The sequence below is a fragment of the Drosophila ficusphila genome, unplaced genomic scaffold (genome assembly GCF_018152265.1).
Source record: "Drosophila ficusphila isolate 14025-0441.05 unplaced genomic scaffold, ASM1815226v1 contig_106, whole genome shotgun sequence".
Lineage (NCBI taxonomy): Eukaryota > Metazoa > Arthropoda > Insecta > Diptera > Drosophilidae > Drosophila > Drosophila ficusphila.
The window spans coordinates 11,998,488-12,024,995 of record NW_025063993.1 but is presented as its reverse complement, the minus strand read 5'-3'; the positions used below and the strand labels follow the sequence as shown (position 1 = coordinate 12,024,995).

General features: G+C 46.7%; 7 protein-coding genes across 7 annotated transcripts; 3 read left to right on the top strand and 4 right to left on the bottom strand.

Annotated features, from left to right (window-relative positions):
- Positions 1 to 139: 139 nt before the first annotated feature.
- LOC108093191 (E3 ubiquitin-protein ligase SHPRH) lies at positions 140 to 4,586 on the top strand. The gene is made up of 10 exons (XM_017193151.2): positions 140 to 390; positions 441 to 1,600; positions 1,668 to 2,383; positions 2,443 to 2,998; positions 3,059 to 3,242; positions 3,305 to 3,690; positions 3,747 to 3,862; positions 3,919 to 4,150; positions 4,207 to 4,367; positions 4,421 to 4,586. The coding sequence occupies exons 1-10, from the start codon at positions 240 to 242 to the stop codon at positions 4,584 to 4,586; spliced, it is 3,828 nt and encodes a 1,275-aa protein (XP_017048640.1). The 5' UTR covers positions 140 to 239.
- Positions 4,587 to 5,205: 619 nt separating this feature from the next.
- Positions 5,206 to 7,978, bottom strand: LOC108093192 (zinc finger protein 91). Its single transcript, XM_017193153.2, is given in 4 exon segments — positions 5,206 to 6,264; positions 6,321 to 6,346; positions 6,349 to 6,933; positions 6,988 to 7,978. Coding segments are annotated over 4 exon segments (2,583 nt in total). The 5' UTR covers positions 7,901 to 7,978.
- A 314-nt stretch (positions 7,979 to 8,292) lies between these two features.
- On the bottom strand, positions 8,293 to 11,064 carry LOC108093226 (zinc finger protein 26). The gene is made up of 2 exons (XM_017193196.2): positions 10,067 to 11,064; positions 8,293 to 10,007 (listed from the first exon to the last, which is right to left on the bottom strand). Exons 1-2 carry the CDS (start codon positions 10,941 to 10,943, stop codon positions 8,554 to 8,556), a joined length of 2,331 nt encoding a protein of 776 aa, XP_017048685.1. The 5' UTR covers positions 10,944 to 11,064; the 3' UTR covers positions 8,293 to 8,553.
- Positions 11,065 to 11,564: 500 nt separating this feature from the next.
- LOC108093202 lies at positions 11,565 to 12,068 on the top strand. Its single transcript, XM_017193164.1, has 2 exons — positions 11,565 to 11,875; positions 11,929 to 12,068. Exons 1-2 carry the CDS (start codon positions 11,630 to 11,632, stop codon positions 11,992 to 11,994), a joined length of 312 nt encoding a protein of 103 aa, XP_017048653.1. The 5' UTR covers positions 11,565 to 11,629; the 3' UTR covers positions 11,995 to 12,068.
- A 220-nt stretch (positions 12,069 to 12,288) lies between these two features.
- LOC108093201 (zinc finger protein 668) lies at positions 12,289 to 15,323 on the bottom strand. Its single transcript, XM_017193163.1, has 2 exons — positions 14,241 to 15,323; positions 12,289 to 14,181 (listed from the first exon to the last, which is right to left on the bottom strand). Exons 1-2 carry the CDS (start codon positions 15,184 to 15,186, stop codon positions 12,590 to 12,592), a joined length of 2,538 nt encoding a protein of 845 aa, XP_017048652.1. The 5' UTR covers positions 15,187 to 15,323; the 3' UTR covers positions 12,289 to 12,589.
- A 511-nt stretch (positions 15,324 to 15,834) lies between these two features.
- Positions 15,835 to 26,501, top strand: LOC108093085 (transportin-1-like). The gene is made up of 12 exons (XM_043208928.1): positions 15,835 to 17,217; positions 17,275 to 18,069; positions 19,973 to 20,058; positions 20,181 to 20,289; positions 20,353 to 21,024; positions 21,095 to 22,204; positions 22,266 to 22,436; positions 22,497 to 22,668; positions 22,725 to 22,820; positions 23,144 to 23,219; positions 23,497 to 23,671; positions 23,728 to 26,501. Exons 1-12 carry the CDS (start codon positions 15,895 to 15,897, stop codon positions 23,833 to 23,835), a joined length of 4,893 nt encoding a protein of 1,630 aa, XP_043064863.1. The 5' UTR covers positions 15,835 to 15,894; the 3' UTR covers positions 23,836 to 26,501.
- On the bottom strand, positions 18,227 to 19,277 carry LOC108093213 (splicing factor 3B subunit 6). The gene is made up of 3 exons (XM_017193176.2): positions 19,065 to 19,277; positions 18,876 to 18,994; positions 18,227 to 18,813 (listed from the first exon to the last, which is right to left on the bottom strand). The coding sequence occupies exons 1-3, from the start codon at positions 19,080 to 19,082 to the stop codon at positions 18,585 to 18,587; spliced, it is 366 nt and encodes a 121-aa protein (XP_017048665.1). The 5' UTR covers positions 19,083 to 19,277; the 3' UTR covers positions 18,227 to 18,584.
- Positions 26,502 to 26,508: the final 7 nt, after the last annotated feature.

Below are 26,508 nucleotides of genomic sequence, written 5' to 3'. Positions count from 1 at the left end.
CCAATAAAGTTAACATAGTTTGCAAAAAAAAAAGAGATACAACTAAACTATTTTTAAACTGAAAAACTATTTCATTTGCTACTCTATTAATCGTCATTTGTTTAGAAAGGGTGGTTATGCTGTGGATTAAGTAGGAACATGCTGTTGCAAGAACTCAAAACCTGATAACGCAATAACAACATACTGTTATCGTTTTGGCGGTCATCTCTTGTTTTTTGTTGCATTGATGCGGAAGGACAATGGATGGAATTGTTTTGTGCGAAATTGCGGATGAAGTGGCTCCAGAATGCCCGGAAGATCCAATGGAGTTTCGCTATGGCAAGAGGCGGTGGCTGTTCAAAGAATTTCTTACCGAATATGCGGAGGAGATTCTTATTTGTATCGAAGAATGTGAGTAGACGGAATGAGCCAGGAACAAAATTAATATTGTTTTTTTATAGGCCAAAATGCTCGGACAAGAAAGCTGAAATTTAAGCCGGTACGGCAGCCCACGGGCTCTTGGATCCTAGTACTATGCCACGAACAAACTTACACTCGATCCCGTCCGGTTGAGATGCAAGTGGCAGCTAAATTGCTTCCGCTCATTTTTAAGGACTTTACGACTAGCCTGGAATTTGAGGTGGCCCAGCAAGAGCAAAAGCACCAAAGGCCTCTAAAGACCTATGTGACAACGAAGCTCTACGACGCCCTCTACGAAAGGCATCGCCAGACAGGTGATCCGTATGAAGAGCTGCCTTTTAACATGCCAAAACGATTTCAATCCCGGCTACGCAAGTACCAGGAGCGCACAGTGTCCTGGATGTTGGCTAGGGAGCAGCAAATTACCAAGCTGCCAGTCAAATACACCGCGCTCCATGCCATCGATGGCAAGAGTCGTGTCTTTAAGCACAACTACTGCCTTCAGTTTTATACCTACGAGGAACAATTTCCCCAGATTACCCTGCCACCAGGCGGCATTTTAGCTGACGAAATGGGCCTGGGCAAGACCGTGGAGTTCCTGGCCATGCTGCTAATGAATCCCAGACCTAAGGACTCAATCAGGAACGAGTATTGGTACCAACGGCTGGAGGAATTCGCCGATGATGTGCCTCTTAAGCGGATGCGTCGAGCGGAAAAGGTTTTTTGTATCTGCACTCAGAAACGTGGTTCGCTAGTGCAATGTAGCAAGTGCCGGCGCTGGCAACACGAAACGTGCATGAACTATAATTTCAAGATATCGATGAACGATCCACCGCATATGTGTCCAAGCTGCTGGTCCGAACTGGCAAAATCGAGCGATAAACTAGTGGAGACCGGTGCCACCATCATAGTCTCACCCAATGCCATTAAGAAGCAGTGGTACCACGAGATGCAGAAGCACATATCGCCGGGTCTAAAGGTGCACCTGTATTTCGGCCTGCATTCGTGCAGGTGGGTCAGTCCTCTTGAGTTGGCCAAGTACGATGTGGTGCTCACTGACTATACGATACTCCGCAACGAGATATACCATACGACGGACTTCAAGTCAGACCGCCAGATGCGCCACCAGCAGCTATACATCCGACCCGACTCCCCGCTTCTTATGGTGAATTGGTGGCGAGTTTGTCTAGATGAGGCGCAGGTAATGTGGAGATCAAATTTCAAAGGTCAACCTTTACCTAATAAAAAATACCAATTTACCCACACAGATGGTCGAGAGCAACACTTCCGCGGCTGCCGAAATGGTAAGGATGCTGCCGGCCATTAATCGGTGGGCGGTTACTGGCACAATTGACGACCTGCCGCCACTGCTGGAGTTTGTGGGTCGAACAGAAGTTTGCAGGCCACCGGACGCCTGGCAAACTGTGGACAAGGCTTTTCAATTGAACTATAAGTCCGAACCGCTGCTGGAATCTCTAGAGCACAGTCTTTGGCGCACCTGCAAGTCCAAGGTGGAGCACGAACTGGGTATTCCGCCACAAACGGAGGTCGTACATCGCCTGGAACTGAGCAATGTGGAGTCACTGTACTATCGGGAGGAGCATTTGAAGTGTCACGAGCAATTCCTCACCGCTGTCGCCAAGCACACGCGCCACAACGCGGACAACAGCTCTTGTCTGGCCTCCATTTCACCGCAGTTGCTGCGCATCATCCTGAAGCCCTTTCTTCGCATCCGTCAGACGTGCTCCGTACCTGTGGTGCTCAACAGCAATGTGTCCAGCACCGATTACCTGAATCCGCAGGATCTGCTTGTGCGTCTCAAGACCAACAATGAGACTGAGTGCAAGACAGAGCTACGAAGCTGGGCTTCGTCCTACAATGGCCTGGCGGCTATTCACTTTATAAAGGAGGACTTTTCCAAAGCCATTAAGTATTACAAGCTTTTGTTGAAGCTAGCTTCCGACTATCAAGAGCCGAATATATCGTAGGTTGACTTTCAAACCTTGTTTGGAATACCCATTACTTTATGTTTCAATTTTGCAGTGTGGACAGCGTGCTGCAGATACATGCGATCTACAACCTTCTTCAAGCGAGTGAGTTGGCTACCTCAGGAGACAAGTTATCCGAAAGTGAGCAGCAGAGCTATCAAGCCCAAATGAAGCGACTGGAGTGGAAGTATCTGGAGGACAACACTCTGGTGCTCCAAAGCGCTCTTGAATGTTACGAAGAAAAACTCAACGAAGTTTCTGAACTGGAGGGTCAGTTCGAGGGCAGCACAGTGGACTTTCTGGCCACGGTGGTGAATCACAAAAGCTCTCTGCACGATGCCATGTGGAACAAAGTTCGGGATGATTTTTTCCGACAAAATATCTCGGTGGAAAAACTCGATAATGTCAGCTCCATGGCTGGATTACTCTATTTTGTAGATCTTTGGCATGCAAAGCTGCAGAAGTTGAGAAGCAATTTGCTTATTGACTTTGAATATCTAAAGGGTGTTATGCAGGAGGCTTGTGAGGCGGTTAAAACTGGCAATGTCCTCTCACAGGATATCAACAACTTTATAGCCAGCGTAACAGATTGCCATTTAGCGGATATTTTGGTGAGGGTTTCTTGAAAAAAAAAGTATACCGTTTATAATATTGTCTATTTTTTCTAAAAGATCGAAGACAAGGATAAGGAGAAGGAGAAGAAAAAACCCAAAAAGCGTCGACATTGTCGTTTGTGCAAAACTCGGGATTCCTTAAACCAGTTTGAGTGCGTTTTGTTTGATAAGAAGCTGGACGAAGAAGCTACTGTTGCTGAGGGTCTGGAGAATCCCAGTATGGAGATAAGTCTCATTAAAGGTGACTATCAATATTAATATTGTTCATCGTTTAGTGTCTTACATAGATTTTTTCCCGCCCAGCTATATTTTCTTTCTTGCGTTCCAAGCCAGAGTTCAGTGAATGGAAAGCGGAGTGCCAAAACAAACTGGATTTCCTATCTTGCCTGCAGGACCTGGCGAAGTTTCAAATTAAGTACTGGATCGAGGTGGAGTACATGGTCAAGGCTTTTGACGAACTGGGAATGTGCAAGATGCGTATTCTTCTTACCGACGATCCCGAGGAGCAATCAAATTACCGAATCCTTGCCTGCCAGCTGGACGAGCAGCTCGAATTTAACCAGTACAATCTTCACGAGTCGCAGCTAAACTTTACGCGGCTGTGCGGTCGTTTGAAGTACCTAAAGCATCTCAAGGAAGATGCCACGGATAAGCCTTGCCCCATTTGTCAGACGCAGGACGATGTGAGGGTGAGTGAAAGAAAATTTAAGTAAAGGACATTGCTGCAACCACTTTTTTGTTTTAGTATGTGATGATGGTATGTGGTCATTTTGTGTGCCAGCACTGTCTGGATAGTATGAGGAAAAAGTTCTCCCGAGATGGTGTCACCAAGTGTCCACTCTGTCGCCAGGACTCGCCACAGTAAGAGTGTAACATTTTAGTGTTTTATGTATTCTGAAAAAGTTGCTCTTCTTTAGGTTATACTACTCAGTTCGTCCGGGCGCCCACAAATCCATAATTGGCGACTTTTCAACGAAAATTGCAAGTATTGTGGAACTGGTGCTGAAGATAAGATCAGACAATGAAAAAGAAAAGGTCCTTATCTTCTCTCAGTGGCAGGCAATACTTATTCAAATTGCTAGAGCCCTTAATATCAACAACATTCAGTTCCGCAACAAGTGCACCAATACGGATATTGAGGAATTCAAGGTTTGGTCATTAATTAAAAATATCATTAAGATTTGGTAATTATAAAACTTTTTTAGGATCCCTTGAAAAATATCACCTGCCTTCTGATGCCTCTTTCTAAGGGCTCAAAGGGCTTAAACCTGATTGAAGCAACACATGTGTTTCTCGTGGAACCGATTCTTAATCCCGGCGACGAACGTCAGGCTATTGGTCGAATTCACAGATTTGGGCAGAACAAGTAAGTTTGATATTTATAATATATCTTATGGTTGTATTAATAAGATAGTTTAGACCCACAAAGGTTCATCGATTTATTGTGAATGGGACAATCGAGGAGAATATTCTCTCGCTTATAACTTCAGCCGATGACACGAAGACACTTTCAACTCATTGGGATTTGGAGAACATGACACTTGACAGCCTCAAGAAGCTTTTCATACTCAAGGAGATGGAGTAAAACATAAGTAAAGATTAATTAATTTAAACATTTTGTATGTACCCTTACGAAGGGTAGAACGTTTCAACAACACTTCGTTGTAAATATTAATGCCCCATAAGCATTAAGTACTTTTTTAAGCCAGCAACTAAGATAAATCCTGCCACTTTACTGCCGCACATTTTATCTGTTGAAAAAGTGATTATGGAACAAAGTTTTTTAAGTTTAATGATAAAAATAGTTTGTAAGTCTGAAACACAGTTTTTGTAATTTAATGACAAAAAAGTCGATCAATTTGAAAAAGTTATGTAACTAAAATGGAATCAGTAAAACCCTTTAATTTGCTTTAGAAAGTTTTTATTTTCGTAATGACTTGCAACCGCTCAACATTATCCTGTTAAATTAAACTTAAATCGAATCCTCATAAGTATATTGTGTTTTCCTGAACATTGTACATTATTGTTTGTACTAACATTAAGGACATTATATTTAATTTTGCGTAAACGTATTGTATTCTTAAGACTACTTTATTCATTCCCATCTTATTCACACTGTTCTTATAAGAATAATAAGGTATTGCTTTTCATAAAAACCCACAAATTTTTTACCATCTTTGACAGCGTTAAACGCGAATCAAATCTCAGACATGGTCGATTTTTAAAGCGTCCAGACTTGTGCCATCGGAGTGTGCCTTCTGTGCGTAGTAGCCATCGTAGGAGCTCTGCGCCTTGTCGATTTCCTGCTGGCTCTGCAGACGCTGCAGTTGCTCATAGGCAGCCTCCTGGATCTTGCGCCGCTCCTCGTCCGCCCGTCGCTTCACCTCGTTCTCTTCGAACTGCTGCGCCTGGAGCTCGGCGGATGCAGCTGCTCGTTCCGCCGCCGCCTCCTGATATTCATCGTACGAGTGCAGGTTGCGATCGCTACTTTCCAATTTGTGCAGCGATGAGAGTTGCTCCTTGGCCGCCTCGGCTATTTCGCGTCTCTTAGCCTCCGCCTGACGCTTTGCCTCGCGCTTGCTCCTCTCCTGCTCCTCCAGCTCTTCGCGAGCGGCGTAGAACTTGGGTGAGATTACGGGCGGGCGATTCTCGTGGGTGCGTTGATGGCGCTTCAATGCCGTCTCCTGGCGGAAATGGGTGCCGCAGGTCTTGCACTCGAAGGGTTTCTCCCCCGTATGTATCCACTCGTGATGCCTCAGCGTTTGTGCCTTGGCGAATCTCTTCGGGCAAAAACGGCAGGCAAAGTCTTTGACCTTCTCGTGAATGATTTTGTAGTGCCGCTTCATGTTTCCGATATTGTTGAAGCCCTGCCCACAACCGGGGCAAATGTGCTTGCCCTCCTTCTTGGTGAAGTTCACCTGCGGCGACCACGAGGGCACCGAAACCGAGGGTATGGGATTTACGGCGGTGCCGGCCAACTGGGCTATGTCCACCCGTTGGACGCGGCGCGGATCCTTAGGTATGGTGGCCACTGACTCCGCGCACACTTTGAGTAATTCGTCGGTTGCGTTTTGTGACATGATCGGTTCGATTGATACTCCCTCAACCGGTGGCGCTGGGGTATTGTCCACCTGGTCGCCGGGTGACTCGCCCATTTCCACCTGCCGCTGACGATAGGTTTCAATGGCCCGGAGCACTCGCTTTTCGTGCGTCTTCAAGTGCTTGGTCAGGCTTTTGGGGTAGAGGAACTTCTTGCCACAGACCTGGGTAAATAAAATTGCTTAAATTATAGATCACGTATTGGTAAACCTCTTCCTACCTTGCATTCGCAGCGCTTCTCCCCGTGTGCGTCATCTCGTGAATCTTGCAGGCATGCGACTTGCCGAAGGTCTTTCCACAGTACTGGCACGCATAGTTCTTGATCTTCTCGTGCACGATCTTAATGTGGTTCGCCAGACTTTGCTTGTTATGCGAGGCATGTTCGCAGATGTGGCACTTGAACTTCTTCTCCTGGGTGTGCGTCAAAATGTGCGTGTTCCACTCCTGTCTGGTGGTTTTGCCCACGCCACAATAGGGACACACGTAGTTCTTGATGCCCGCGTGCCTCATCAGGTGATCCTTTAAAGCACTGTTGATCACGAACCGTTTCCCACAGATGTTGCAGGGGAACGGCAGCTCCTTGCCGTCGTGCTTGTACATGTGCTTCTTTAGCGCCATGGGGCAGCGGAACACCTTTTCGCACTCAGAGCAGGGATAATCCCGTGGCGGCGCCGCCGCCTTCGTGATGCCGTGCACCTTCTTCAAGTGGAAGGTGAGTAGGCGGATCCGCGGGAAGGTCTTGCCGCAACCATCGACACTGCATGAATGAACCTCGGACAGCTCCGTGTGGGCATGGTCGATGTGGAGCCTCAAACCGCCGGCGGTGGTGAAACCTAGAACACAAAAACCATGAATTAATATTCTTATTTACGACATATCGACAATACCTTTCCTGCAGGTTTCAACCTTGCACTGGAAGGGCAGTAGATCGTTGTGGTGCTTCATGTGCTCCTCGTAGCGGATGGCTTTCTTGAACTTCTGATGGCAGATATGGCAGTCGATGATGCGGTGCAGGTGTCGTTCACCGGCCGGAATCCTCTTGCGCCTGGTCTTCGACTTGTCCTCCTCATCATCCTCTTCCCCGGAACCCGATACGAATTCCTGATCCTCCTCCTTTATAAGGGCTCGCTTGGCTTTTGGTTTCGCCCGAGCGCTTTCTTTTAAGCGCTGGGCCAGGGGCACATCGTCGTCGCCATCACTGCTGTTCGGCTCAAAGTCTGCATCTTGGTCAAAGTCGTCTTCGCTTTCGTCGGAGGATTCGCCCGCGAAGATGGTCATTAGGTCGGCGGCATCCAGCTCGTCCTGCTTCACCTCCTTCTCCACTTGCTCGGCTTCCTTGTCCACATGCTCCAGCATCTTGAACACATCCTCCTCGTTCTCGATCAACTCCATTTTGTGATCCAGCAGTGGATCGAAGTTGATGCGATCCTCCTCCTCCTGGCCCACCAACTCAGCCTCGTTACCGGCAACGTTCAGTAAATCAAAGGTTTTGATCTGCGAGCTCGCCGGCGGGCAAAATACGTTTCTGGCCACCATGTCCTGGAACTTCTGCGCCGAGTCCACACACAGCTTCTGAAACTCGTGCAGATCGTCCAGTCGAGTAAAACACGGCGTGCACAGGCTCTTGGGAAACCCATCTGACTGCTCTACGGAAAGCGAGGTGCACACGCACAGCTTTTTGGCCAGTCCGGGAATAAGGAACAGGTCGAAGGACCCCGTTCCGACGCCGTCCTCCGGCAGGCGATTCAAGCAGATGCGGCACACCGCGTGCACCGAGTATTGAGCGGCCTCCACCTCCATGTAGCCTGATCCTGAGGGAATCTATTGGCCAAAACCACGGAATATTGAGCCAAGACAAACTTTACGCGTCAGACCAATCAAAACAAATACCAAAAAAAAATAAACGCCAGTGATGGCAAATATTGGCAGTCAAGGGTATCCCAAAAACAGCTAAAAAAAAAAATAAAAAAATTTACAAACAAAATGAATAGGGTTTCAAAGTTGCTTTATTTTATTTAAAAATACCTACAAAATTTCTAGATTACAGTAAATTAATTTTAATTTTAGTAAATAACATTATTAAAGCAAAAAATTAACCTGATTTTATGTTTTGGCTATAAAAAGACCAAGGTTGATACTCTAGCACCAACCACCCAATGTCAACATTGTGCGCTTTGCAACACTAACACCACTTTGAATGCTTATTACTGTTTATTATAGTTAAATCATTAAAATCAGTTATAAATGAATACAATTAGTAAAGTACAAACTTAAGCAGCTGAGAGGGGGAAGTTTAAATACAAAATAGTAAAAACATGCTCGCAAAGTGACGTAAACTAGTTGGTAAACCTTAAAGACCTATAACTCATATGTCCTTCATAGAAACACATAATGAAAGGGATCGGGATGCGGCTACGGGTTAGGTAGCAGGTATATCCGGTTTATCCTGCCGCTCAGACATGGTCCAGCTTCAGGGCATCCACTGAAGTGCCCTCCGCTTCCGCTTTCTGAGCGTAGAAGCCGTCGTACGTGTTCGTCTGCTTTTGCAGCTTATTCAGCTGCTCGAAGGCCGCTTCCTGGATCTTCCTGAGCTCGGCCTCCGCCTTCCTCTTTGCCTCGTTCTCCTCGATTTGGTAGGCCAGCAGTTCTGCAGTAGCCGCCGCCCGTTCCGCGGCCGGATCCTGGTACTGCTCAAAGTTCTTCGGCTGCTGGCGCTTCACCGTGGTCGTCTCCGTCTTCGGTCCCGCCGGCTCCTTGGGCTTGCCCGGTGGACGCGGCGGCTTGTCGTGCACCTTCATGTGTGTCTTGAGCACCTGCTCCTGGCGGAAGTGCTTGCCGCACACCTTGCACTCGTACGGCTTTTCGCCGGTGTGAATGTACTCGTGATGCCGCAGGTACTGCTTCTTGGCGAACCTCTTTGGACAGAAGCGGCAGCAGAAGTCCTTCACCTTCTGGTGCACCACCTTGTAGTGCAGCTTCATGTTGCTCACGTGGTTAAAGCCCTTGCCGCAATCGGGACAGATGTGCTGACCCTCCTTCTTGGTGAAGTTAACTTGGGGCGACCAGGAAGGCAGATTCACCGATGGTATTGGATTGGCCACCGTGCCCGCCAACTGGGCAATGTCCACACGCTCGACGCGACCGCGCAGATGTGGACTGGGCTTGGCAATCGTCGCGGAACCACTGGCCCCATCACCACCGATCAGGGGATTGACGCCCTGCGTCTTGGGCAGATCGCGCTTCTCGTGCGTCTTCAAGTGCTTGGTCAGGCCCTTCTCGAAGAGGAACACCTTGCCGCAGATCTTGCACTCGCAGCACTTCTCTCCCGTGTGGCTCCGCTCGTGAATCTTGCAGGCGTGCGACTTGCCGAAGGTCTTGCCGCAGTACTGGCACGCGAAATCCTTGCGCTTCTCGTGCACCACCTTGACGTGATTGGCCAACGCCTGTTTGTTGTGGGAGGCGTGGTCGCACTGCCGGCACTCGTACTTCTTCTCCTTGGTGTGGGTCAGGATGTGCTTGTTCCACTCCTGGCGCGTCGTCTTGCCCACTCCGCAGTACGGACACACATGGTTCTTGATGCCCGCATGCCGCAGCAGATGGTCGCGAAGCACACTGTTGATCGGGAATCGCTTGCCGCAGATCTCGCAGGCGAAGGGCAGCTCCTCGCCGGTGTGCTTGTACATGTGCTTCTTGAGTGCCGTCGGGCAGCGGAAGACCTTCTCACACTCCGTGCAGGGGAAGTCCCGCTGCGGAGTGTCCACCTTGTGCACCCGCTTCATGTGGAAGCTGAGCAGCACGGGGCGGGCGAACGTCTTGTTGCAGCCCTCGTAGGTGCACGGGTGCATGGCCGAGGTCTCTGTGTGGGCGTGCTCCACATGAACACGCAATCCGTTGGCGGTGGTAAAGCCTGTAATTAAAAACAAGCACATAAATCCTATAATCTGGGAGCTGTAGAACTGGGAATACCTTTCCGGCAGCTCTCCACGGTACACTGGAAGGGTAGCAGGTCGTTGTGATGCTTCATGTGCTCCTCGTAGCGGATGGCCTTCTTGAACTTCTGGTGACAGATGTGGCAGTCAATCAGCCGGTGGCGATCCCGCTCGGTGGCTGGAATCCTCTTGCGCTTCGGCTTATCCTTGGGGTTGCCATCGGAGTCCTCCGAGGAGCTCGATTCCTCGGACTCCTCCTCCTCCTGCCGCTTGGCTGACGCCTTCGATTTGGCCTTCGACTTGGATCCACGGGCGGCGCCGCGTCTACTGCGCTGGGCCAGCGGAATGTCGTCGTCGCTGCTGTTTAGCTGAAAGTCCGCGTCCTGGTCATTATCGTTGCCGCTCTCGAAGGAATCGTCCTGCGATTCGTCGGCAAACGGCTGCTCCATCTCCATTTCCACCTCCTCGACTTCCTTTTCCACGGACTCCAGCATCTTGAAGACATCCTCCTCGTTCTCGATGATCTCGATCTTGGAGTTGAGCAGCGGATCAAAGTGTACGTTGTCCTCCTCCTCACCCGGCAGATCCGCTACGGGGGCACTGGTGTCCAGGACATCGAAACTGGTTGCGCAGGTGAAGGCGTTGCTGGCCACCAGATCCTGGAACTTTTGGACCGAATCGACGCACTGCTTCTGGAAGTCGGCCAGGTCGTTCAGCTTGGAGTAGCAGATAGTGCAGAGGTTCTTGGGAAAGCCATCCGCCTGCTCCACTGATAATGAGGTGCACACGCACAGCTTTTTGGCCAAACCGGGTACCCGAAACAGATCGTAGGCAGCCGTGTTGTCTAGGGTGGATAGACATGTCCGACACACCGTGTGAATGGAGTACTGGCTCCCCTCGTTCATTTTGGACATTCAATTCGAAGCCGAAATCCCGAAAAGTGCAGCAATCCGAAATGTTCTTCGTCGAGAAAAAAATCCAATACAACACACATTTGTGTGTACTCGGATGTACATGTGTGTGTGTTTATGTGTCCGCTCGTCAGCAATTCGCGTTATCGATTACCCGAAAGCGGCGAGTACACTCGCCGGAAAACTGCGCAGCTCTAGCATTTGCCCACCCACACCAAGGCGTTTTGTTTTGTTTTTCTCATGTACACATGTGCGCGGAGGAGAGGGTACGATGGGCGTATTAGACCAGCGAGTATGTGTATGCATAATTAAGCCACCCAACGAAGCGGAGGTACTCTGCTACAGTCGTTGACACACTAATAGCACCTCTAAATATAATTTATGAATCAATATAACAACTTGTTATAACCACGTAGCAGTTGTACACAATCTGTATTAAGTTTGTATGTTGATGTTTTCAAACTAAAAATATTTTTTGGTTTCTTGTAATATCAAGCTTAATAAAAATATCTTTCCTCATTACCAACTAGTTTTATGTAAGGATTAAACAAATTTAGTTTTTCTGATAAAGTTTAAAGTACGCACATAGTGATCGTTTCTATGGTAGCCACATACGAAGTTTATGATACAGTAGTCTGAGGTTTATAAATAAAAAAGGCCGTACTGAAAATTTAAAATAATTAAACGAAATGGAGCAACCAGAGAATAATGAAATTCAAGCTTTAGAAGATGAAGCTAAAAACTTGGAAACAGCAGTTGCACTAAAGAATGCTGGAATCGAAAATAGTAAGCTCAAACAGGAGGTCGCCAAATTGGGAGAGATCCTGGAAAAGCAAAGAAAAGTCCTGGACGAAGCTGAAAACAGTAGGAAGGAAGCCAAATTGATTTTCTCAGCTTTATTGGCATTGAAAAAGGACAATGGAAGTAACTTAATAGTTAAGTCAATCCCCTAGATTTATAAAAGTATTCAATAACAATTTTATTTTAGGATTCTTCAGGATATAAGCCGCCCCAAAAATCAAAACTAAATGAGAAATCAAAATCGACTAAGTAATGTTTTTTACTTTAATGTACCTTTGTACATGTTTACGATATTATAAAAATATTCCCAAATTTTTAAAGTTGAAATTAAGGTGTTTTCTTTTTATAAATGGTTTATTTATCTAAATTCCAAGACAAAAATATTTGTACAATTAAAAATTCTGTAAACAATCCAGAGTGATTAAAAATAAATTATAATTATTTTGTAGAACTTAAATTATATTTAAGGTTTAGTGGGCGTATTGCTGTGTGTCTTTTTATGACCGCGGTTGTGGGACTCCCTCCCACTCAAAAAAACTCCAATCGCTTTATGCATATTATTTTTTAATCCATTACTCTAAGTAAGCACGGGAGACATTACACGGAAAAACAAAATACATATATTGCATGTATGTATAAATGTATGTAAAAATAAGAAGTGTTCATATTGTAATATAAACTCGAATAATTAAGAGTGTCTATAAAACTACAATCGGATCCAGCTAGAGAGCAATTCGAGGCATGCTTAAAATTCTTTCCGGACAGTGACAGCTGCTGTTGAAGTTGGATACATATTTCGTCGCTAGTGTATAGTATATATACTCCTAAGGTAAAGCCGATCCAGTTGCCTAGACATGGTCGATCTTCAAGGCATCCAAGCTGGTGCCCTCGGCCTGCGCCTTCTGCGCGTAGTAGCCATCGTACGAGGTGGTCGCCTTGATGATCTCCTGCTGCTGCTGCAGCTTCGTCAGCTGCTCGCAGGCAGCAGCCGCGATCTTCTGCCGCTCGATGTCCGCCTTCCGCTTCGCCTCGTTCTCCTCCAGCTGGTGCGCCAGCAGCTCGGCGGTGGCTGCCGCCCGTTCCACGGCCGGATCCTGGTACTGATCGAAGTTCCGCGGCTCGGCATCCGGCTCCAGTTTGCGGAACGTGATCTGGGTGGGCGCACTGCGCTCGGGCACATGCCTCCTGTTCGGCTTCTCGTGCGTCTTGATGTGCTTCTTGAGCGCCGTCTCCTGGCGGAAGTGCTTGCCGCAGATCTTGCACTCGAACGGTTTCTCCCCGGTGTGTATCCATTCGTGGTGGCGCAGGATCTGCGCCTTGGAGAATCGTTTCGGGCAGAAGCGACAGGCGAAGTCCTTGACCTTCTCGTGGATGATCTTGTAGTGGAGTTTCATGTTTCCAATGTTATTGAAGCCCCGGCCGCAGCCCGGACAGATGTGCTGGCCCTCCTTCTTGGTGAAGTTCACCTGCGGCGACCACGAGGGCACGGAGACGGAAGGTATGGGATTCACTGCGGTGCCCGCCAGCTGGGAAATGTCCACCCGCTGGACGCGGCGGGAGTTCTTCGGCTTGGGCGGCACTGCTGCGGACCCGCCGCTGCACGCCTTGAGCATGTCTTCGCCGGGCATCTGGTTGGGATCCATGGGCACCAGCCCCTCGCCCTGCATCTGCATCGGCATCTGGCCAGGCATTATACCGGGCATCTGGCCGGGAATGGGAATGTTAAGCTGCTGGCGATGGGGCTCCGAAGGCGGCAGATCCCGCTTCTCGTGCGTCTTCAAGTGCTTGGTGAGGCTCTTCTCGCAGAGGAAGATCTTGCCGCAGATTTTGCACTCGCAGCACTTCTCTCCCGTGTGACTCCGCTCGTGCACCTTGCAGGCGTGCGACTTGCCGAAGGTCTTGCCGCAGTACTGGCACGCGAAATCCTTGCGCTTCTCGTGCACCACCTTCACGTGGTTGGACAGGGCCTGTTTGTTGTGCGAGGCGTGGTCGCACTGCCGGCACTTGAACTTCTTCTCCTTGGTGTGCGTTAGGATGTGGGCGTTCCACTCCTGCCTGGTGGTCTTTCCCACTCCGCAATACGGGCAGACGTGGTTCTTGATGCCCGCATGTCGCATTAGATGATCCCTCAGAGCACTGTTGATCACGAACCGCTTGCCGCAGATGTTGCACGGATACGGCAGCTCCTCGCCCGTGTGCTTGTACATGTGCTTCTTGAGCGCCGTGGGGCAGCGGAAGACGGTGTCGCATTCCGGACAGGGGAAGTCGCGCAGCGGTGCCGCCGCCTTGGTGATGCCGTGCACCTTTTTCATGTGGAAGGTGAGCAGGCGGACGCGCGGGAAGGTCTTGCCGCAGCCCTCGGCGATGCAGGCATGAACCTCGGATAGTTCCGTGTGGGCGTGGTCGATGTGGATGCGCAGCCCGTTTGCTGTGGTGAAGCCTAAAAACAAGGGAGAGGGTAAAAAGGTGGATCTCAACCACTGGAAATCGGAAACATACCCTTCTTGCAAGTCTCTACCTTGCACTGGAAGGGCAGCAGGTCGTTGTGGTACTTCATGTGCTCCTCGTAGCGGATGGCCTTCTTGAACTTCTGGTGGCAGATGTGGCAGTCGATGATGCGGTGCAGGTGTCGCTCCTCGACGGGAATGCGCTTGCGTTTGGGCTTGTCGCCGCGCGCACCGTCATCATCAGAGTCATCCGAGTCGGAGGACGAGCCGCTTATCTCCTCCTCGTCTGGAGGAGGCGGCTTTATCTTCCTTGGCCGTCCCCTAGGCTTGCCCTTGGGTTTGCCGTCGGCGGCCGATCTACCTGGCTGGGATCCTGACCCGGTGCCCGGACCCCGCATGCGCTGGGCCAGCGGAATGTCATCATCGCTGCTGTTTGGCTCGAAATCCAGGTCGTGGTCATTGTCGTTGCCGCTCTCGATGGAGGAGTCGTCGTCGAACATCTTAATGGTGGCATTCGGCGGGTCTTCCAGCTCCACCTTCGCCTCGTTCTCCACCTCCTCGGCTTCCTTGTCGACGTGTTCGAGCATCTTGAACACATCCTCCTCGTTCTCGATCAATTCCATTTTGTGGTTGAGCAGCGGATCATAGTTGACGTGGTCCTCATCCTCGGCCTGGTAATCCTGACCCGCCGTATTGGGATCGAGGACATCGAAGCTGCTCTGGCAGGCGAAGACATTACTGGCCACCAAATCCTGGAACTTCTGTACTGAGTCGACGCACTGTCTTTGAAAGTCGTGCAGGTCGTTTAGCTTGGTGTAGCACAGGGTGCACAGGTTCTTCGGGAAGCCATCGTTCTGTTCCACGGACAGGGAGGTGCAAAAGCAGAGCTTCTTGGAGAGTCCTGGCACCAGATACAAATCGTAGGCGGCGTCGTTCTGCAGGTGGTTCAGACAGATCCTGCACAGGCTGTGGATCGAGTACTGCCTGCCCTCGTTCATCTTGCTTTCACTCGCACTGGGCACTGTGAATCGGTTCGGTTATTTTCAGCTTTTTGCGTATCTCTCCGGGCAGCTAGCAATAAAATAATATTGACACAGAAAAAATTGTATACTCGTCGACGGAAATCGGGCGAGTGTGCAATAAGCACTGCCAGCGATATACTCGTCGAACCGTCTCGATTTATTTTCCAGGGATGGAAACGCACTTTAACCTTTGTTGGTATCTAATAAGAATTCTTATAGGATTTAATTTCTCATTTATTTAATTCCTGTGTTTTAAAAGTAATTATTAATATTCATGTTAGAGGCATAAATATTAAGCAGTTTGGCAAAAATTCAAATTGGACGCATTTACACCTCTTAACTTGTTGCAAAACTAGGCTCATATTATTTGTATTTATAAATATTTATCAATCACCCTGCTCCTCGAGCACATATGTGGATGCTTATTTAAAACGCTTATTGGCGTGGTCGGATCAAGTTGGTTGGTAATCCTTAGGGTATTGGAGAATCAACTGCAATAACAACTTACAGGACCAACCAGAAGATAAATGTTGGACTATCCTGTTCGGTAATCCACTTTACTATCATTTTTACCCATTGTACCTAAAATGGGTTAAAAATACAGGCGGACGGCCACACTGGCAAGAACACTGCGATAAATTTGTTTTGAAGCTCGGCTTGTAATATCCCCGAGAATCGGGAGAAATGGACACCGCGGAGCTCCAGTACTCCGTCCACTCCCTCTGTCGCATCTGCTTGATCCACCTGGAGCAGGCTATTAGTTACGACTTGTTCCTGATTTCGGACTTGGCCAGAAAACTAAAGAGTTGCACTTCGCTGGAGGCGGAATCGGGCGATGGTTATCCAAAGAGTCTGTGCACTCAGTGCTTCACCAAGCTGAACGACCTGTATGACTTCCAAGAACTTTGTGCGGTGTCCATAAAACGATTCAAGGAAATGGTGGCCAGCAATAGGATTCTCCCCATGGGAGTTTTTGAGCCCGTGGCTGAGAATTCTGAAGCATTAGGGCGGCAGGAGGAGCAGACCAGCTATGATCCCTTGCTGAACCATAAGCTGGAGATGATCGACAACGAGGAGGAGGTTTTCAAAATGCTAGAAACGGTGGACAGAGAGCCGGAAGAACATGGTAGTTTCGACGGCCAAGGGGATTCCTCCAGTGAAGAGGAAAATGAGCAGGATGAAAAGAAGCAGGCGTTGAAGAGCGACTCCAGCGAAGATGATCAGCCTTTGTCCAGCCGGCGAAGAATTCCCAGCGACGAGCGCCACCTTCACCGCTTAATAACCTGCCCCATCTGTCAGCAAAAGTTCAAGAAGCCGTCCAAGTTTGAAGAGCACATGAAGCACCACAACGACCTGCTGCCGTTTCAATGTGAGGAGGAAAACTGCCAAAAGGGTTTCACCACAGCCGGAGCACTGCGCCTCCACGTGGACTATGCGCACACCAAAAAGGCCGAAGAGATCCCCTGCACTGTGGAGGGCTGTAGGTTACTATTTCCCCGTCTCCGTCTGCTGACCATCCACCTGAAGAAGGTGCACAACCAGACGAGGGTGAGTGCCCCGCGGGTTGAGCAGCCCTGCGGAGAGTGCGGTATGGTCTTTCGGTGCCCGGTGGCTCTAAAGAAGCACATGTACAAGCACACGGGCGAAGAGCTTCCCTATCCCTGCAATATTTGCGGCAAGGGCTTCCACATCAATAGTGCCTTGAAAAATCATCTACTCCGACACGCAGGAATCAAGAACTACGTGTGTCCGTATTGCGGAGTGGGGAAGACCACGCGTCAGGAGTGGAGCAAGCACATCCTCACCCACACGCAGGAGAAGCAGTTCAAATGCCACATCTGCGATCATGCCACCCACACCAAACGGGCCTTGGATAGCCACGTGAAGATTGTGCACGAGAAAATCCGAAATTTCGCCTGTCAGTATTGCGGAAAGACTTTTGGGAAATCACACGCCTGCAAGATCCATGAGATGACGCACACGGGGGAAAAACGATGCGAGTGCAAGGTGAGGATTCCTTCCTTTTTTGTTCTAAATACCCGTTTAATGAAAGCTACCTTTTAGGTTTGTGGGAAGAAGTTTTTGTATACAGAGAGCTTAACAAAACACCTGAAGATTCATGAAAAAAGCGTGGAGAGAGCTCTGGAAACCTATAGGCAACGACAAGGTGAAGGTGAACCTGGAGACGTCCAAGTGGACGCGGATCAGCTGTTGAAGGTGTGCGCCGAGTCCGTGGCCACTATACCAAAAGATCCCCGTCGCGTCGAGCGAGTTGATCTGGCTCAACTGGCGGGGACCGTAGTGAATCCCATACCCATTGTTGAACTGCCGCCCAGTGAAGTGCCTATTCGCACAAAGTTTGTACAGAAGGAGGGCATGCACTTGTGTCCAGGCTGCAGTCAGGGATTTAATAACCTGGGCAACATGAAGCGTCATTATAAAAGCGTCCACGAAAAGGTTAAGGACTTCGAGTGTCGCTTCTGCTCCCGCCGTTTCGCTAACTCACAATCATTGAAGCAGCACGAGTGGATTCACACCGGCGAAAAACCATATGAGTGCAAGGTTTGTGGGACTCATTTCCGCCAGGAAGCGGCTCTTATCCGCCACCAAAAAGTCCATGATGAAAAGCCACCTAAGCCACCCAGGCCGCCCAAAGAGATCAGCGAAAGAGCCCGCCAAAAGGCGATGCAAAAAAGTGAGCGAAGACGAAAGGTGGAGGCTCTTCGTCAGGAGATCGCCGAGGTCGCCAAGGAGGAACTGAAGGATTTGGAGAAGCAACGGGCTCTGGAGAAGCAGCAGAACACCTACGAGCAGTATCAGGCAGCGGCAGCTGGACAGGCTATTCCTGAATCCAAAGGGGTATCTTGATTGGGTATTAGTTTTGGGTGAGGCTTCAAGACTTCCCAACCGCTTGGGAGATTAAATTGTTGGTTAATATTTAACTATTACTTAATTGTTACTTTAGTTTTAGGTAAATGAATAAACTTTTTATATTTTGTCAAAGAGAAACAATCGGTTTTAGTTTTTCTATTTTTTTTTATTTTTACTTTTACTTGCTTGTTATTTTGATGAGAGAGTGTCTTAATGTCGTCAAATGATTGCAAACAGCCGGGATCGGTCCGCAAATGGCCGCATTCCGCGATGTCCGGCTGTTTATATGATAGATGGAGTGATGGATGGATGATAATGATTAGATTCAAATGATACAAAATGCGATCAAAAAAATCTACAAGTAGATAGCAAAAATTTGGTATACATATAAGTAGGAGCGAGTAGTTCCCAAAACAATGGAAAATGTTTGGTGGTGGAAGGGGGCGTCATCTGGTCGGTCCCAACTGGTGACCCATTCCCGCCTGCCGTGCCGTCTGGATGGTCTAAGGAGCCTCCGGCGTCTTTAGATTGTATTTTGCCTTGATGTTGTTTAGCTCCTCCTGCTTTTTGTCCATGTCCACACGCTTGAATGCCTTGTTGGATTGGTAGTAGAGCACCACTAGATAGCGATTGCAAACGTTGAAGCCGGATAAATGGTCGCAGGCGTTCTTGGCATCGAAAATGTCCTCATAGACGACAAAGGCGGTGCCTCGCGTTTCCGGAGTGTTGCCCCTATTGAGGATAATATTTAGTGAGTGGATCTCGGGAACTGGGCAAAGGCACTTCCAACTTACACGCGTATCTGTCGGATCGCCCCAAATTTGCCGAAAATGTCGTACATCTCGTCCGAGGTGATTTTGTACGGCAGGTTTCGCACGTACAGCAGTCTATTTACCTCCGGAGGCAGGCGGATCTGCAAAAGAAATTGGTTTTCCCCATCAAATCCATTTACTTTGTCTTCAGAAACGGAGTTTTCTACTCACATGGTTGCGCTTGTTCATGACCGGTCGCTTTGGATGTTGAACGGCGACAAGCGAGAAACTTTCACTCGGTCGTGGGGAAAGCGAGAAGCGGCTTTGTCCGTCACGGGATGAATGTCCTGAAGCGTGGTCCTTTGTTTAAAATTAATGACTTCTCTGTCTGGCCTCAAACCCAAACAAAATTGACCAGGGTGGCGAATGCGGGCACTCTAAAGTAGTGGAAGTGTGACCACATTTGTTGAAATGCGACCGTATACCGGTACAGCATCTAGAGATGGTGTTATTATCTTTTAATATCTAGAATTAATAAATTTGTTTTAATACAAAGTACGATACATTCATCATTGCTTAGAACAAATTCATATTTTATGTTTAAGTTAAGTTTTATCAATTTTCATTCGTTATATGATTGTTTAAAAATTTTAAATGGTACATATTGTTTTAAGCTGCAACCAAACCAATCTTGAATAACAAGTAATATATATATCATACAATGGCAATGGAAATAAAATTATATAAAATATAGGTATATGCGAAAACGACACGCACCCATCTCTAACACCAGAATGGCATACTGCCTCGCTCACCCACGGCCACACTACACACTACTCTGCTAATTGTGCAAAGAAAAAGTGAAAAAAGAGAAAATTTGTAGGAAAACTCAACATAATTCCGACCCAACTAGTTTTAAAGCACAGCCAACACCTAAAGGTGAGTACGAAGTGTATGGGCGAAAGGGTTTTCGGCGTGGAAAAGTGTTTTTCTGGGGCTCGACCGAGGTTCACGGAATATGGCGGAGGAAGGCGGGTTCGGTTCGGGTTTTTCCTCTGTCTGGGTTTCTGGGCAGGAAATCGCAAGTTCCTCGCGGGGAAGGGCTTTCATCTCGCGCCGTCCGCTGTAAACCCATTAAGTGCCAAAGGAAAATTGGACGGAACGCGAAAATGTCAAATCAGCAGATGTCCGTGCGCGAGTGTGGGTGCGAAATGCGCTGGTGTGCGTAAGTGGCCTCGAACGGAGTGTCTCTCTCGCTCTCTCTTTCTCCCCCATTTGCTACCCCTTGCGAGGGCATTCACCCTAATTCACTATTCACTAAACTACGGCCCATCCGATCTTCCCTAGCAGCAGCAAAATGACGTGGGAACCACAGGGAGAAGGTCTGCAGCAGATCATAGCGATCCTCAAGGAGTCGCAGTCACCGGACACAGCCACCCAAATGGCCGTACAGATGGTAAGTAATAAAACCCCCAACTGTTTTGCCATTCATTCCACATCATTTTGCTTGGTTCTACAGAAACTTGAGGAATTCAATCGGTATCCAGACTTCAACAACTATCTAATCTACGTGCTGACTAAGCTGAAGACAGAGGACGAGCCCACGCGTTCGCTCAGTGGCCTGATCCTCAAGAACAACATCCGCATGCACGGCAGTAACCTGCAGCCCGAGATTGTAGAGTACATCAAGCACGAATGTCTGCAGGCGGTGGGAGACACCTCTCCTCTGATCCGAGCTACCGTGGGCATTCTGATCACCACCATTGCGAGCAATGGCGGCTTGCACAACTGGCCGCAATTACTGCCATCGCTTTGCGAGATGCTCGACAACCAGGACTACAATGTGTGCGAGGGAGCTTTCAGCGCGTTACAGAAGATTTGCGAAGACTCGGCCGAAATACTGGACTCTGCGGCGCTCAACAGACCTCTAAACGTGATGATTCCCAAGTTCCTGCAATACTTTAAGCACAGCAGTCCCAAGATCCGCTCCCACGCCATTGCCTGCATCAACCAGTTCATCATAAACAGATCACAGGCTCTGATGTTAAACATTGACAGCTTTATTGAGAACCTCTTTCACTTGTCCTCGGATGAGGACCACGAGGTGCGTAAGAACGTCTGCCACGGATTGGTAATGCTGCTGGAGGTGCGCATGGACCGTTTGATGCCGCACATGTCTCAGATTATTGAGGTAAATATAATTTGTTTCTGTACAACACGATTTAGTTTAAGAACATTCTGATTGATCTATTTACTTTCAGTACATGTTGCTGCGCACACAGGACTCCGACGAGGGCGTTGCCCTGGAGGCTTCGGAATTCTGGCTCTCACTGGCTGAGCAAAGCATCTGCAAAGATGTGCTCGCACCTTATCTGTCCCAGTTAGCTCCAGTTCTTGTGCGCGGTATGCGCTATTCAGAGGTTGACATTATTCTCTTGAAGGGCAACGTGGAGGAGGACGACATGGTGCCGGATCGAGAGGAGGACATTCGACCTCGATTCCACAAGTCCCGCGCCCACACAATCAAGAGTACCCAAGAGGGAGCTGGAGCCGCTGGAGAGGATGACGACGACGATTTTGACGATGGATTGGACGACGATAGCTCGCTATCAGAATGGAATTTGCGCAAGTGCAGCGCTGCCGCCTTGGATGTGCTGGCCAATGTATTTCGAGAGGATTGTCTGCCGGTTGTGCTGCCCATCCTGAAAGAGACCCTGTTCCACCAGGAGTGGGTGATCAAGGAGAGCGGAGTGCTGGCTCTTGGCGCCATCGCCGAGGGCTGCATGCAGGGCATGATTCAGCACTTGCCGGAGTTGATTCCCTACCTGATTAGTTGCCTGTCCGACAAGAAGGCCCTGGTGCGCTCCATTACCTGCTGGACGCTCTCACGCTACGCCAATTGGGTGGTCAACCAGCCGCACGACCAATACTTGAAGCCACTGATGGAAGAGCTGCTCAAGCGCATTCTGGATTCCAACAAGCGTGTCCAGGAGGCGGCGTGCTCTGCTTTTGCAACTTTGGAGGAGGAGGCCTGCACGGAACTGGTGCCCTACCTAGAGTACATTTTGAAGACGCTCGTCTTTGCCTTCTCCAAGTATCAACACAAAAATCTACTGATCCTGTACGATGCCGTCGGTACCTTGGCGGATTCCGTGGGCCATCACCTGAACAAGCCGCAGTACATTGAAATCCTAATGCCGCCGCTTATCGACAAGTGGAATCTGCTTAAGGACGATGACAAGGACCTATTCCCGCTGCTGGAGTGCTTGTCGAGTATTGCCACTGCCTTGCAGTCCGGTTTTTTGCCCTATTGTGATCCTGTGTATCGAAGGTGCATCTCCCTGATTGAGCAGACCATTAACCAAGAAATGGTAAGCAAGATTTACTAAAGTTGAGCGATGTTATGATTAAATTAATTAAAATCCATTTTAGCTGTGCAAACAAAACCAAACGTACGATCATCCCGACAAGGAGCGCATGATTGTTGCCCTTGATCTGCTGTCTGGCTTGGCGGAGGGTTTGGATCGTCACATCGAGACGCTGGTGGCCAACAGCAATATTATGCATCTGCTCTATCAGTGCATGCAGGACGTTTTGCCTGAGGTGTGTTTCAAAATCTTATCTTTGACAAGGTGATAAAACTATTGACCTTTATAATTGTAGGTTCGCCAATCATCGTTTGCCCTGCTGGGTGATCTAACCAAGGCGTGTTTCCCTCATGTGCATCCCTTTATGGCGGAGTTCTTCCCCATCCTGGGTCAAAACTTGAACCCCGACTTTATTTCAGTGTGCAACAATGCCACCTGGGCCATAGGCGAAATCTGCATGAAGTTGGGTGAGTAAAAATACCTTTGTATGGTGTTGTTTTTGTTTTAACCATTTGCTATAAAGGTGAGGAGACGAAGCAGTACATACGCCTTGTACTCAGCGACTTGTTCATTATCATCAACCGGCCGAACACTCCCAAGACTCTGCTGGAGAATACAGGTGAGCCGTTTGGGCTGATCCGGTTAATCGAATTGCCGGGATGCCTCAAAACTTATATGCGATTTGTTTGTATATATCTGATTCTGAATGTATGCGTGTATGTGGATCTCTGGAACTTTGTTTCTGTTTTAATTTGTGTTACTTGTTGCATGAGAGCAGCAACGAAACGAAATCGAACATCATTCCCATACAACATGCATAGATAGACAGTTGAGAATCGCAATTGATATTCAATTCAAGTGTAGTTATCAATTAAAACGAACTACGTGTGATATTGATTTATTCAGTTGATTTATTTATTCTTATTTATTCTGTTCTTTTAGCAATAACAATCGGTCGTCTAGGTTATGTGTGCCCAGTTGAAGTGGCTCCTTTTTTGCCCGAATTTGTACGACAGTGGTGTGTAACTCGTTTTTATATTTAACTAGCTTATTTTTTTATGATATTCCCTTATCTATCCGTCCCATGCCATTCCTCAAATTACGCTTAAACACTAAATCCAACCAGCACACCCATTTATTTCTCTAACAACTTGACGCTCATCTTTTGAACACGTTTTTAACATTATATAGCTGGAATTTAAAATTTGCTTTTAAAGTTTACTGTTTGCTACAACCTGCTAATAAATGGTTTTAATGTAAAAATTCAATTTCAATATTCTCCCCGAAAAATTTAGGTGCACATCGCTGCGTCACATACGAGACAACGATGAGAAGGACTCGGCCTTCCGTGGCATGTGTCATATGATCACGGTAAATCCAGCTGGCGTGGTGCCCGACTTCATATTCTTCTGCGATGCGATCGCCTCGTGGGTGAATCCCCCACAGGATCTGCACCAAATGATTCAAAAGGTAACCTAATGATTTCGCGTGTCGTTTTGATAAACTAATATTTCGTATTATTGCAGATTCTGCATGGCTTCAAGACCCAAGTGGGTGAAGAAAACTGGCGTCGTTTTGTGGAGCAATTCCCGCCAACACTTGCCGAGCGCCTGGCCACCATGTACAACATCTAAGGCCAGGCAGGCTATATAACACCCACCTGCACCCACTAGTGAGCAAAGCAGCAACATCTTAACTAGACAACTATGTACAAGTATGCGTAGTATGCGTGTCGTCTTAATCTTTAACCTCCCTTAGTTATCCGATTCGATGCTGTTCGAATGTTACGTTAAAATTGAAATTTAAGCTTATAGAAAACAAGAAAAAAAAACAGCAAATTCACATAAAAGCAACTGCATAACCAGACTTATAACCACATACATATATCGATATATCTAATAGAGAAGATTCACATATATTCGAACCTCTTTAGGCAGTCGTCTGTCCGCTTCGAGCGTGTTAAATGCTTTTATTATGCAAAAACTCAGTAGGAATTACAAGAAAGTGATGTGTTCCGGCCGTACTTAACCGGAGTCAGTGCTATAATATAAACATACCCAAACCTCCAATACACTCAGCCCAAAGCGAAAATAGAGTTGAATATGCTGGACACACGGGTGTTCTCCATAGAATAGGTAATAAACAAAAAAAAAATCGTCGAAACTAAATGATCGTGCGGGTTCGTGTCGCGGTAATTAATAAACTAAATCGTTGAAAGATGAATGTGTTGGGCCAATTGTGAAATCCAAAGATTAGAAATGGACTAATGCACTACGAATGAAAAGATTCAGCTAAGGTAAAGGATACAAATCAAACAAAGACTGATGTTTAAAATCAACTCCGTTCAAAATCCATAGAAAGCATTCATCAACAGGCGATTTGAATTTCACAAGTGAGCCCAACACTTTCATAACTTAAATAATATTTAAAACAATCGAAGAAAAATCGTCGCGTTTCGGGTTTATACGGTTTCGCGCTCGCGTATTTTCGTCGTTCGTTCGTAATCGTAATCGTCGTTCGTGGTAACTCGTCGGGTAATGAAAATCGGGAAAATGAAAGAAAAATAATACAAGGATAACGATAATATTGCAACTGTTACTGATACAAATTTACTTATACACTGCATGATATTCATATGCTATACAAAATTAGGTGTTTTTTTACGCGTTGTGTAAGCAAAAAGCAAATAGGGAAAAATAAAAAATTGAGATTAGGATTTCGTTGAGTATCTTATTTATTTTTTTTCGATCCTTTAACTGAATACAAAAGCAACCATTGACTGATCACTTTTTAAAGTATTATTATATAATTTTTTTTTGTATAGGGACAAGTGTAATTAATTAACTAATATTATTTTCAGCAAACTTTGATATAATTTGTATAGGCTCGTGTATTCCGTAACCTTTATAATTTATGATTTTTGTACAGAACAAATTTTTTACAATTATACGATTAGGTGTAAAGTGTACTACTAAATGGAAACAAAAGTCTTTGAAATTGTCGCGGAACAACTTAAAAAATACGAAAAGTAAAACTAGGGAAACCAAACTCAGTCAAACTCAAATATAAAATGATTATGAAGCAAATAGATAACAGAGTAAATCTAAGTAATAGTATTATGTAATAATGCAAACCGTGATTACGTTTGTATTTTTATTTCGTTTAAAACAAAATCAAAGGGGGAACGTGTGATAATAAAGTAACTTCGGGTCGTTCGTTCGCGTCGCGTTAAACTCAACCAATCTAAAACTAACAATAAGGGACTTTCGCCCCCGAGTCCCAAATAATATTTGCAATACATGGTAATTATAATACGGTCTAATTAAAAAGCAGTGAGGCAATCGCTGAACTGAAACTAAACTAAAATGAAAAATCGTGATTTCGTTGTACCTTAATCCGGATTCATCGCGGAATCCGGTCGCGTTCGCGTGCGTTTGTATCTCTCTCGGGTGATCTTAGTGATTAGCGTTTAAGCAGTTAAACAAATAAAAAAAAACAATCAACACTACAACCACACACACAAAACATTGAACATATACACACCACACATATAGAACTATATAAAGTATATTTATAGATTTTATGCAGAATAGGTTTTTGTTCTTTACGTTATTTTTCAGTTTGATAGGGCCAACCAAAAACAAAAAAAAAAAAAGAGTAGGGAACTAAAAATAAAGTAAATGTTAGGTCAAGTTAGGGCAAGAAATAAATAAATAAAAGCAAAACGTAACAAAAACAGGAAATCAAATAAGATTTGTGCAGCCTTAGGGAAATTTTATTTTTTATTTATTACATTATTACTGTGTGTATGTAATTAAAATTTTGAAAAGAACGTAACATCTGTTTTTGATCCTATACACAAACATAATCATCCACTTTTGTTGTTTCTTTAGGTATATGAAGACCAAGCTTAGTTAATATTGTTTTAATTGTTACTTTTTACACACCTCTTATAACACCTAATTAATTCATCAAGCACACAACTCTGATAGGTTTAAATCTTGTAATCCTTTAACTTAAAATTCACTTTCACTAACTCGGTTAACAAAAGGTCTGCAAATGTCTAACGAAATTGAATATATTTACGCGCCTATATACATTAAAAACATACCCGTATATATGAAGTACATGCAAGTATGTATAATCCCTAAATTAGCTATATGGATCCAGCATATTGGCAAACTAGAGATTATTCTTCTGGAGTCAAATGTTTTACTAAAGCTCCATTTCAAAATTCAACTATCGAGATTTGTGTAAATTGAAAAGTATATATATGAATAAATATGTATGTATAACATTACCATCAG

Excerpts from the sequence above, each read along its gene's own strand:
- LOC108093226 (XM_017193196.2), bottom strand. The coding sequence starts at position 10,943 with ATGTCCAAAATGAACGAGGGGAGCCAGTACTCCATTCACACGGTGTGT. Across the intron at positions 10,008-10,066 it reads CGTGGAGAGCTGCCGGAAAG|GCTTTACCACCGCCAACGGA; the intron begins GTATTCCCAGTT and ends TTTTAATTACAG.
- LOC108093202 (XM_017193164.1), top strand. The coding sequence starts at position 11,630 with ATGGAGCAACCAGAGAATAATGAAATTCAAGCTTTAGAAGATGAAGCT. Across the intron at positions 11,876-11,928 it reads ACAATGGAAGTAACTTAATA|GATTCTTCAGGATATAAGCC; the intron begins GTTAAGTCAATC and ends ATTTTATTTTAG.
- LOC108093191 (XM_017193151.2), top strand. The coding sequence starts at position 240 with ATGGATGGAATTGTTTTGTGCGAAATTGCGGATGAAGTGGCTCCAGAA. Across the intron at positions 3,243-3,304 it reads GGAGATAAGTCTCATTAAAG|CTATATTTTCTTTCTTGCGT; the intron begins GTGACTATCAAT and ends TTTCCCGCCCAG. Across the intron at positions 3,863-3,918 it reads TGTCGCCAGGACTCGCCACA|GTTATACTACTCAGTTCGTC; the intron begins GTAAGAGTGTAA and ends GCTCTTCTTTAG.
- LOC108093085 (XM_043208928.1), top strand. The coding sequence starts at position 15,895 with ATGGACACCGCGGAGCTCCAGTACTCCGTCCACTCCCTCTGTCGCATC. Across the intron at positions 17,218-17,274 it reads AAAAACGATGCGAGTGCAAG|GTTTGTGGGAAGAAGTTTTT; the intron begins GTGAGGATTCCT and ends GCTACCTTTTAG. Across the intron at positions 22,821-23,143 it reads GACTCTGCTGGAGAATACAG|CAATAACAATCGGTCGTCTA; the intron begins GTGAGCCGTTTG and ends CTGTTCTTTTAG.
- LOC108093201 (XM_017193163.1), bottom strand. The coding sequence starts at position 15,186 with ATGAACGAGGGCAGGCAGTACTCGATCCACAGCCTGTGCAGGATCTGT. Across the intron at positions 14,182-14,240 it reads GGTAGAGACTTGCAAGAAGG|GCTTCACCACAGCAAACGGG; the intron begins GTATGTTTCCGA and ends CCTTGTTTTTAG.
- LOC108093213 (XM_017193176.2), bottom strand. Across the intron at positions 18,814-18,875 it reads GCGATCCGACAGATACGCGT|GGGCAACACTCCGGAAACGC; the intron begins GTAAGTTGGAAG and ends TATCCTCAATAG.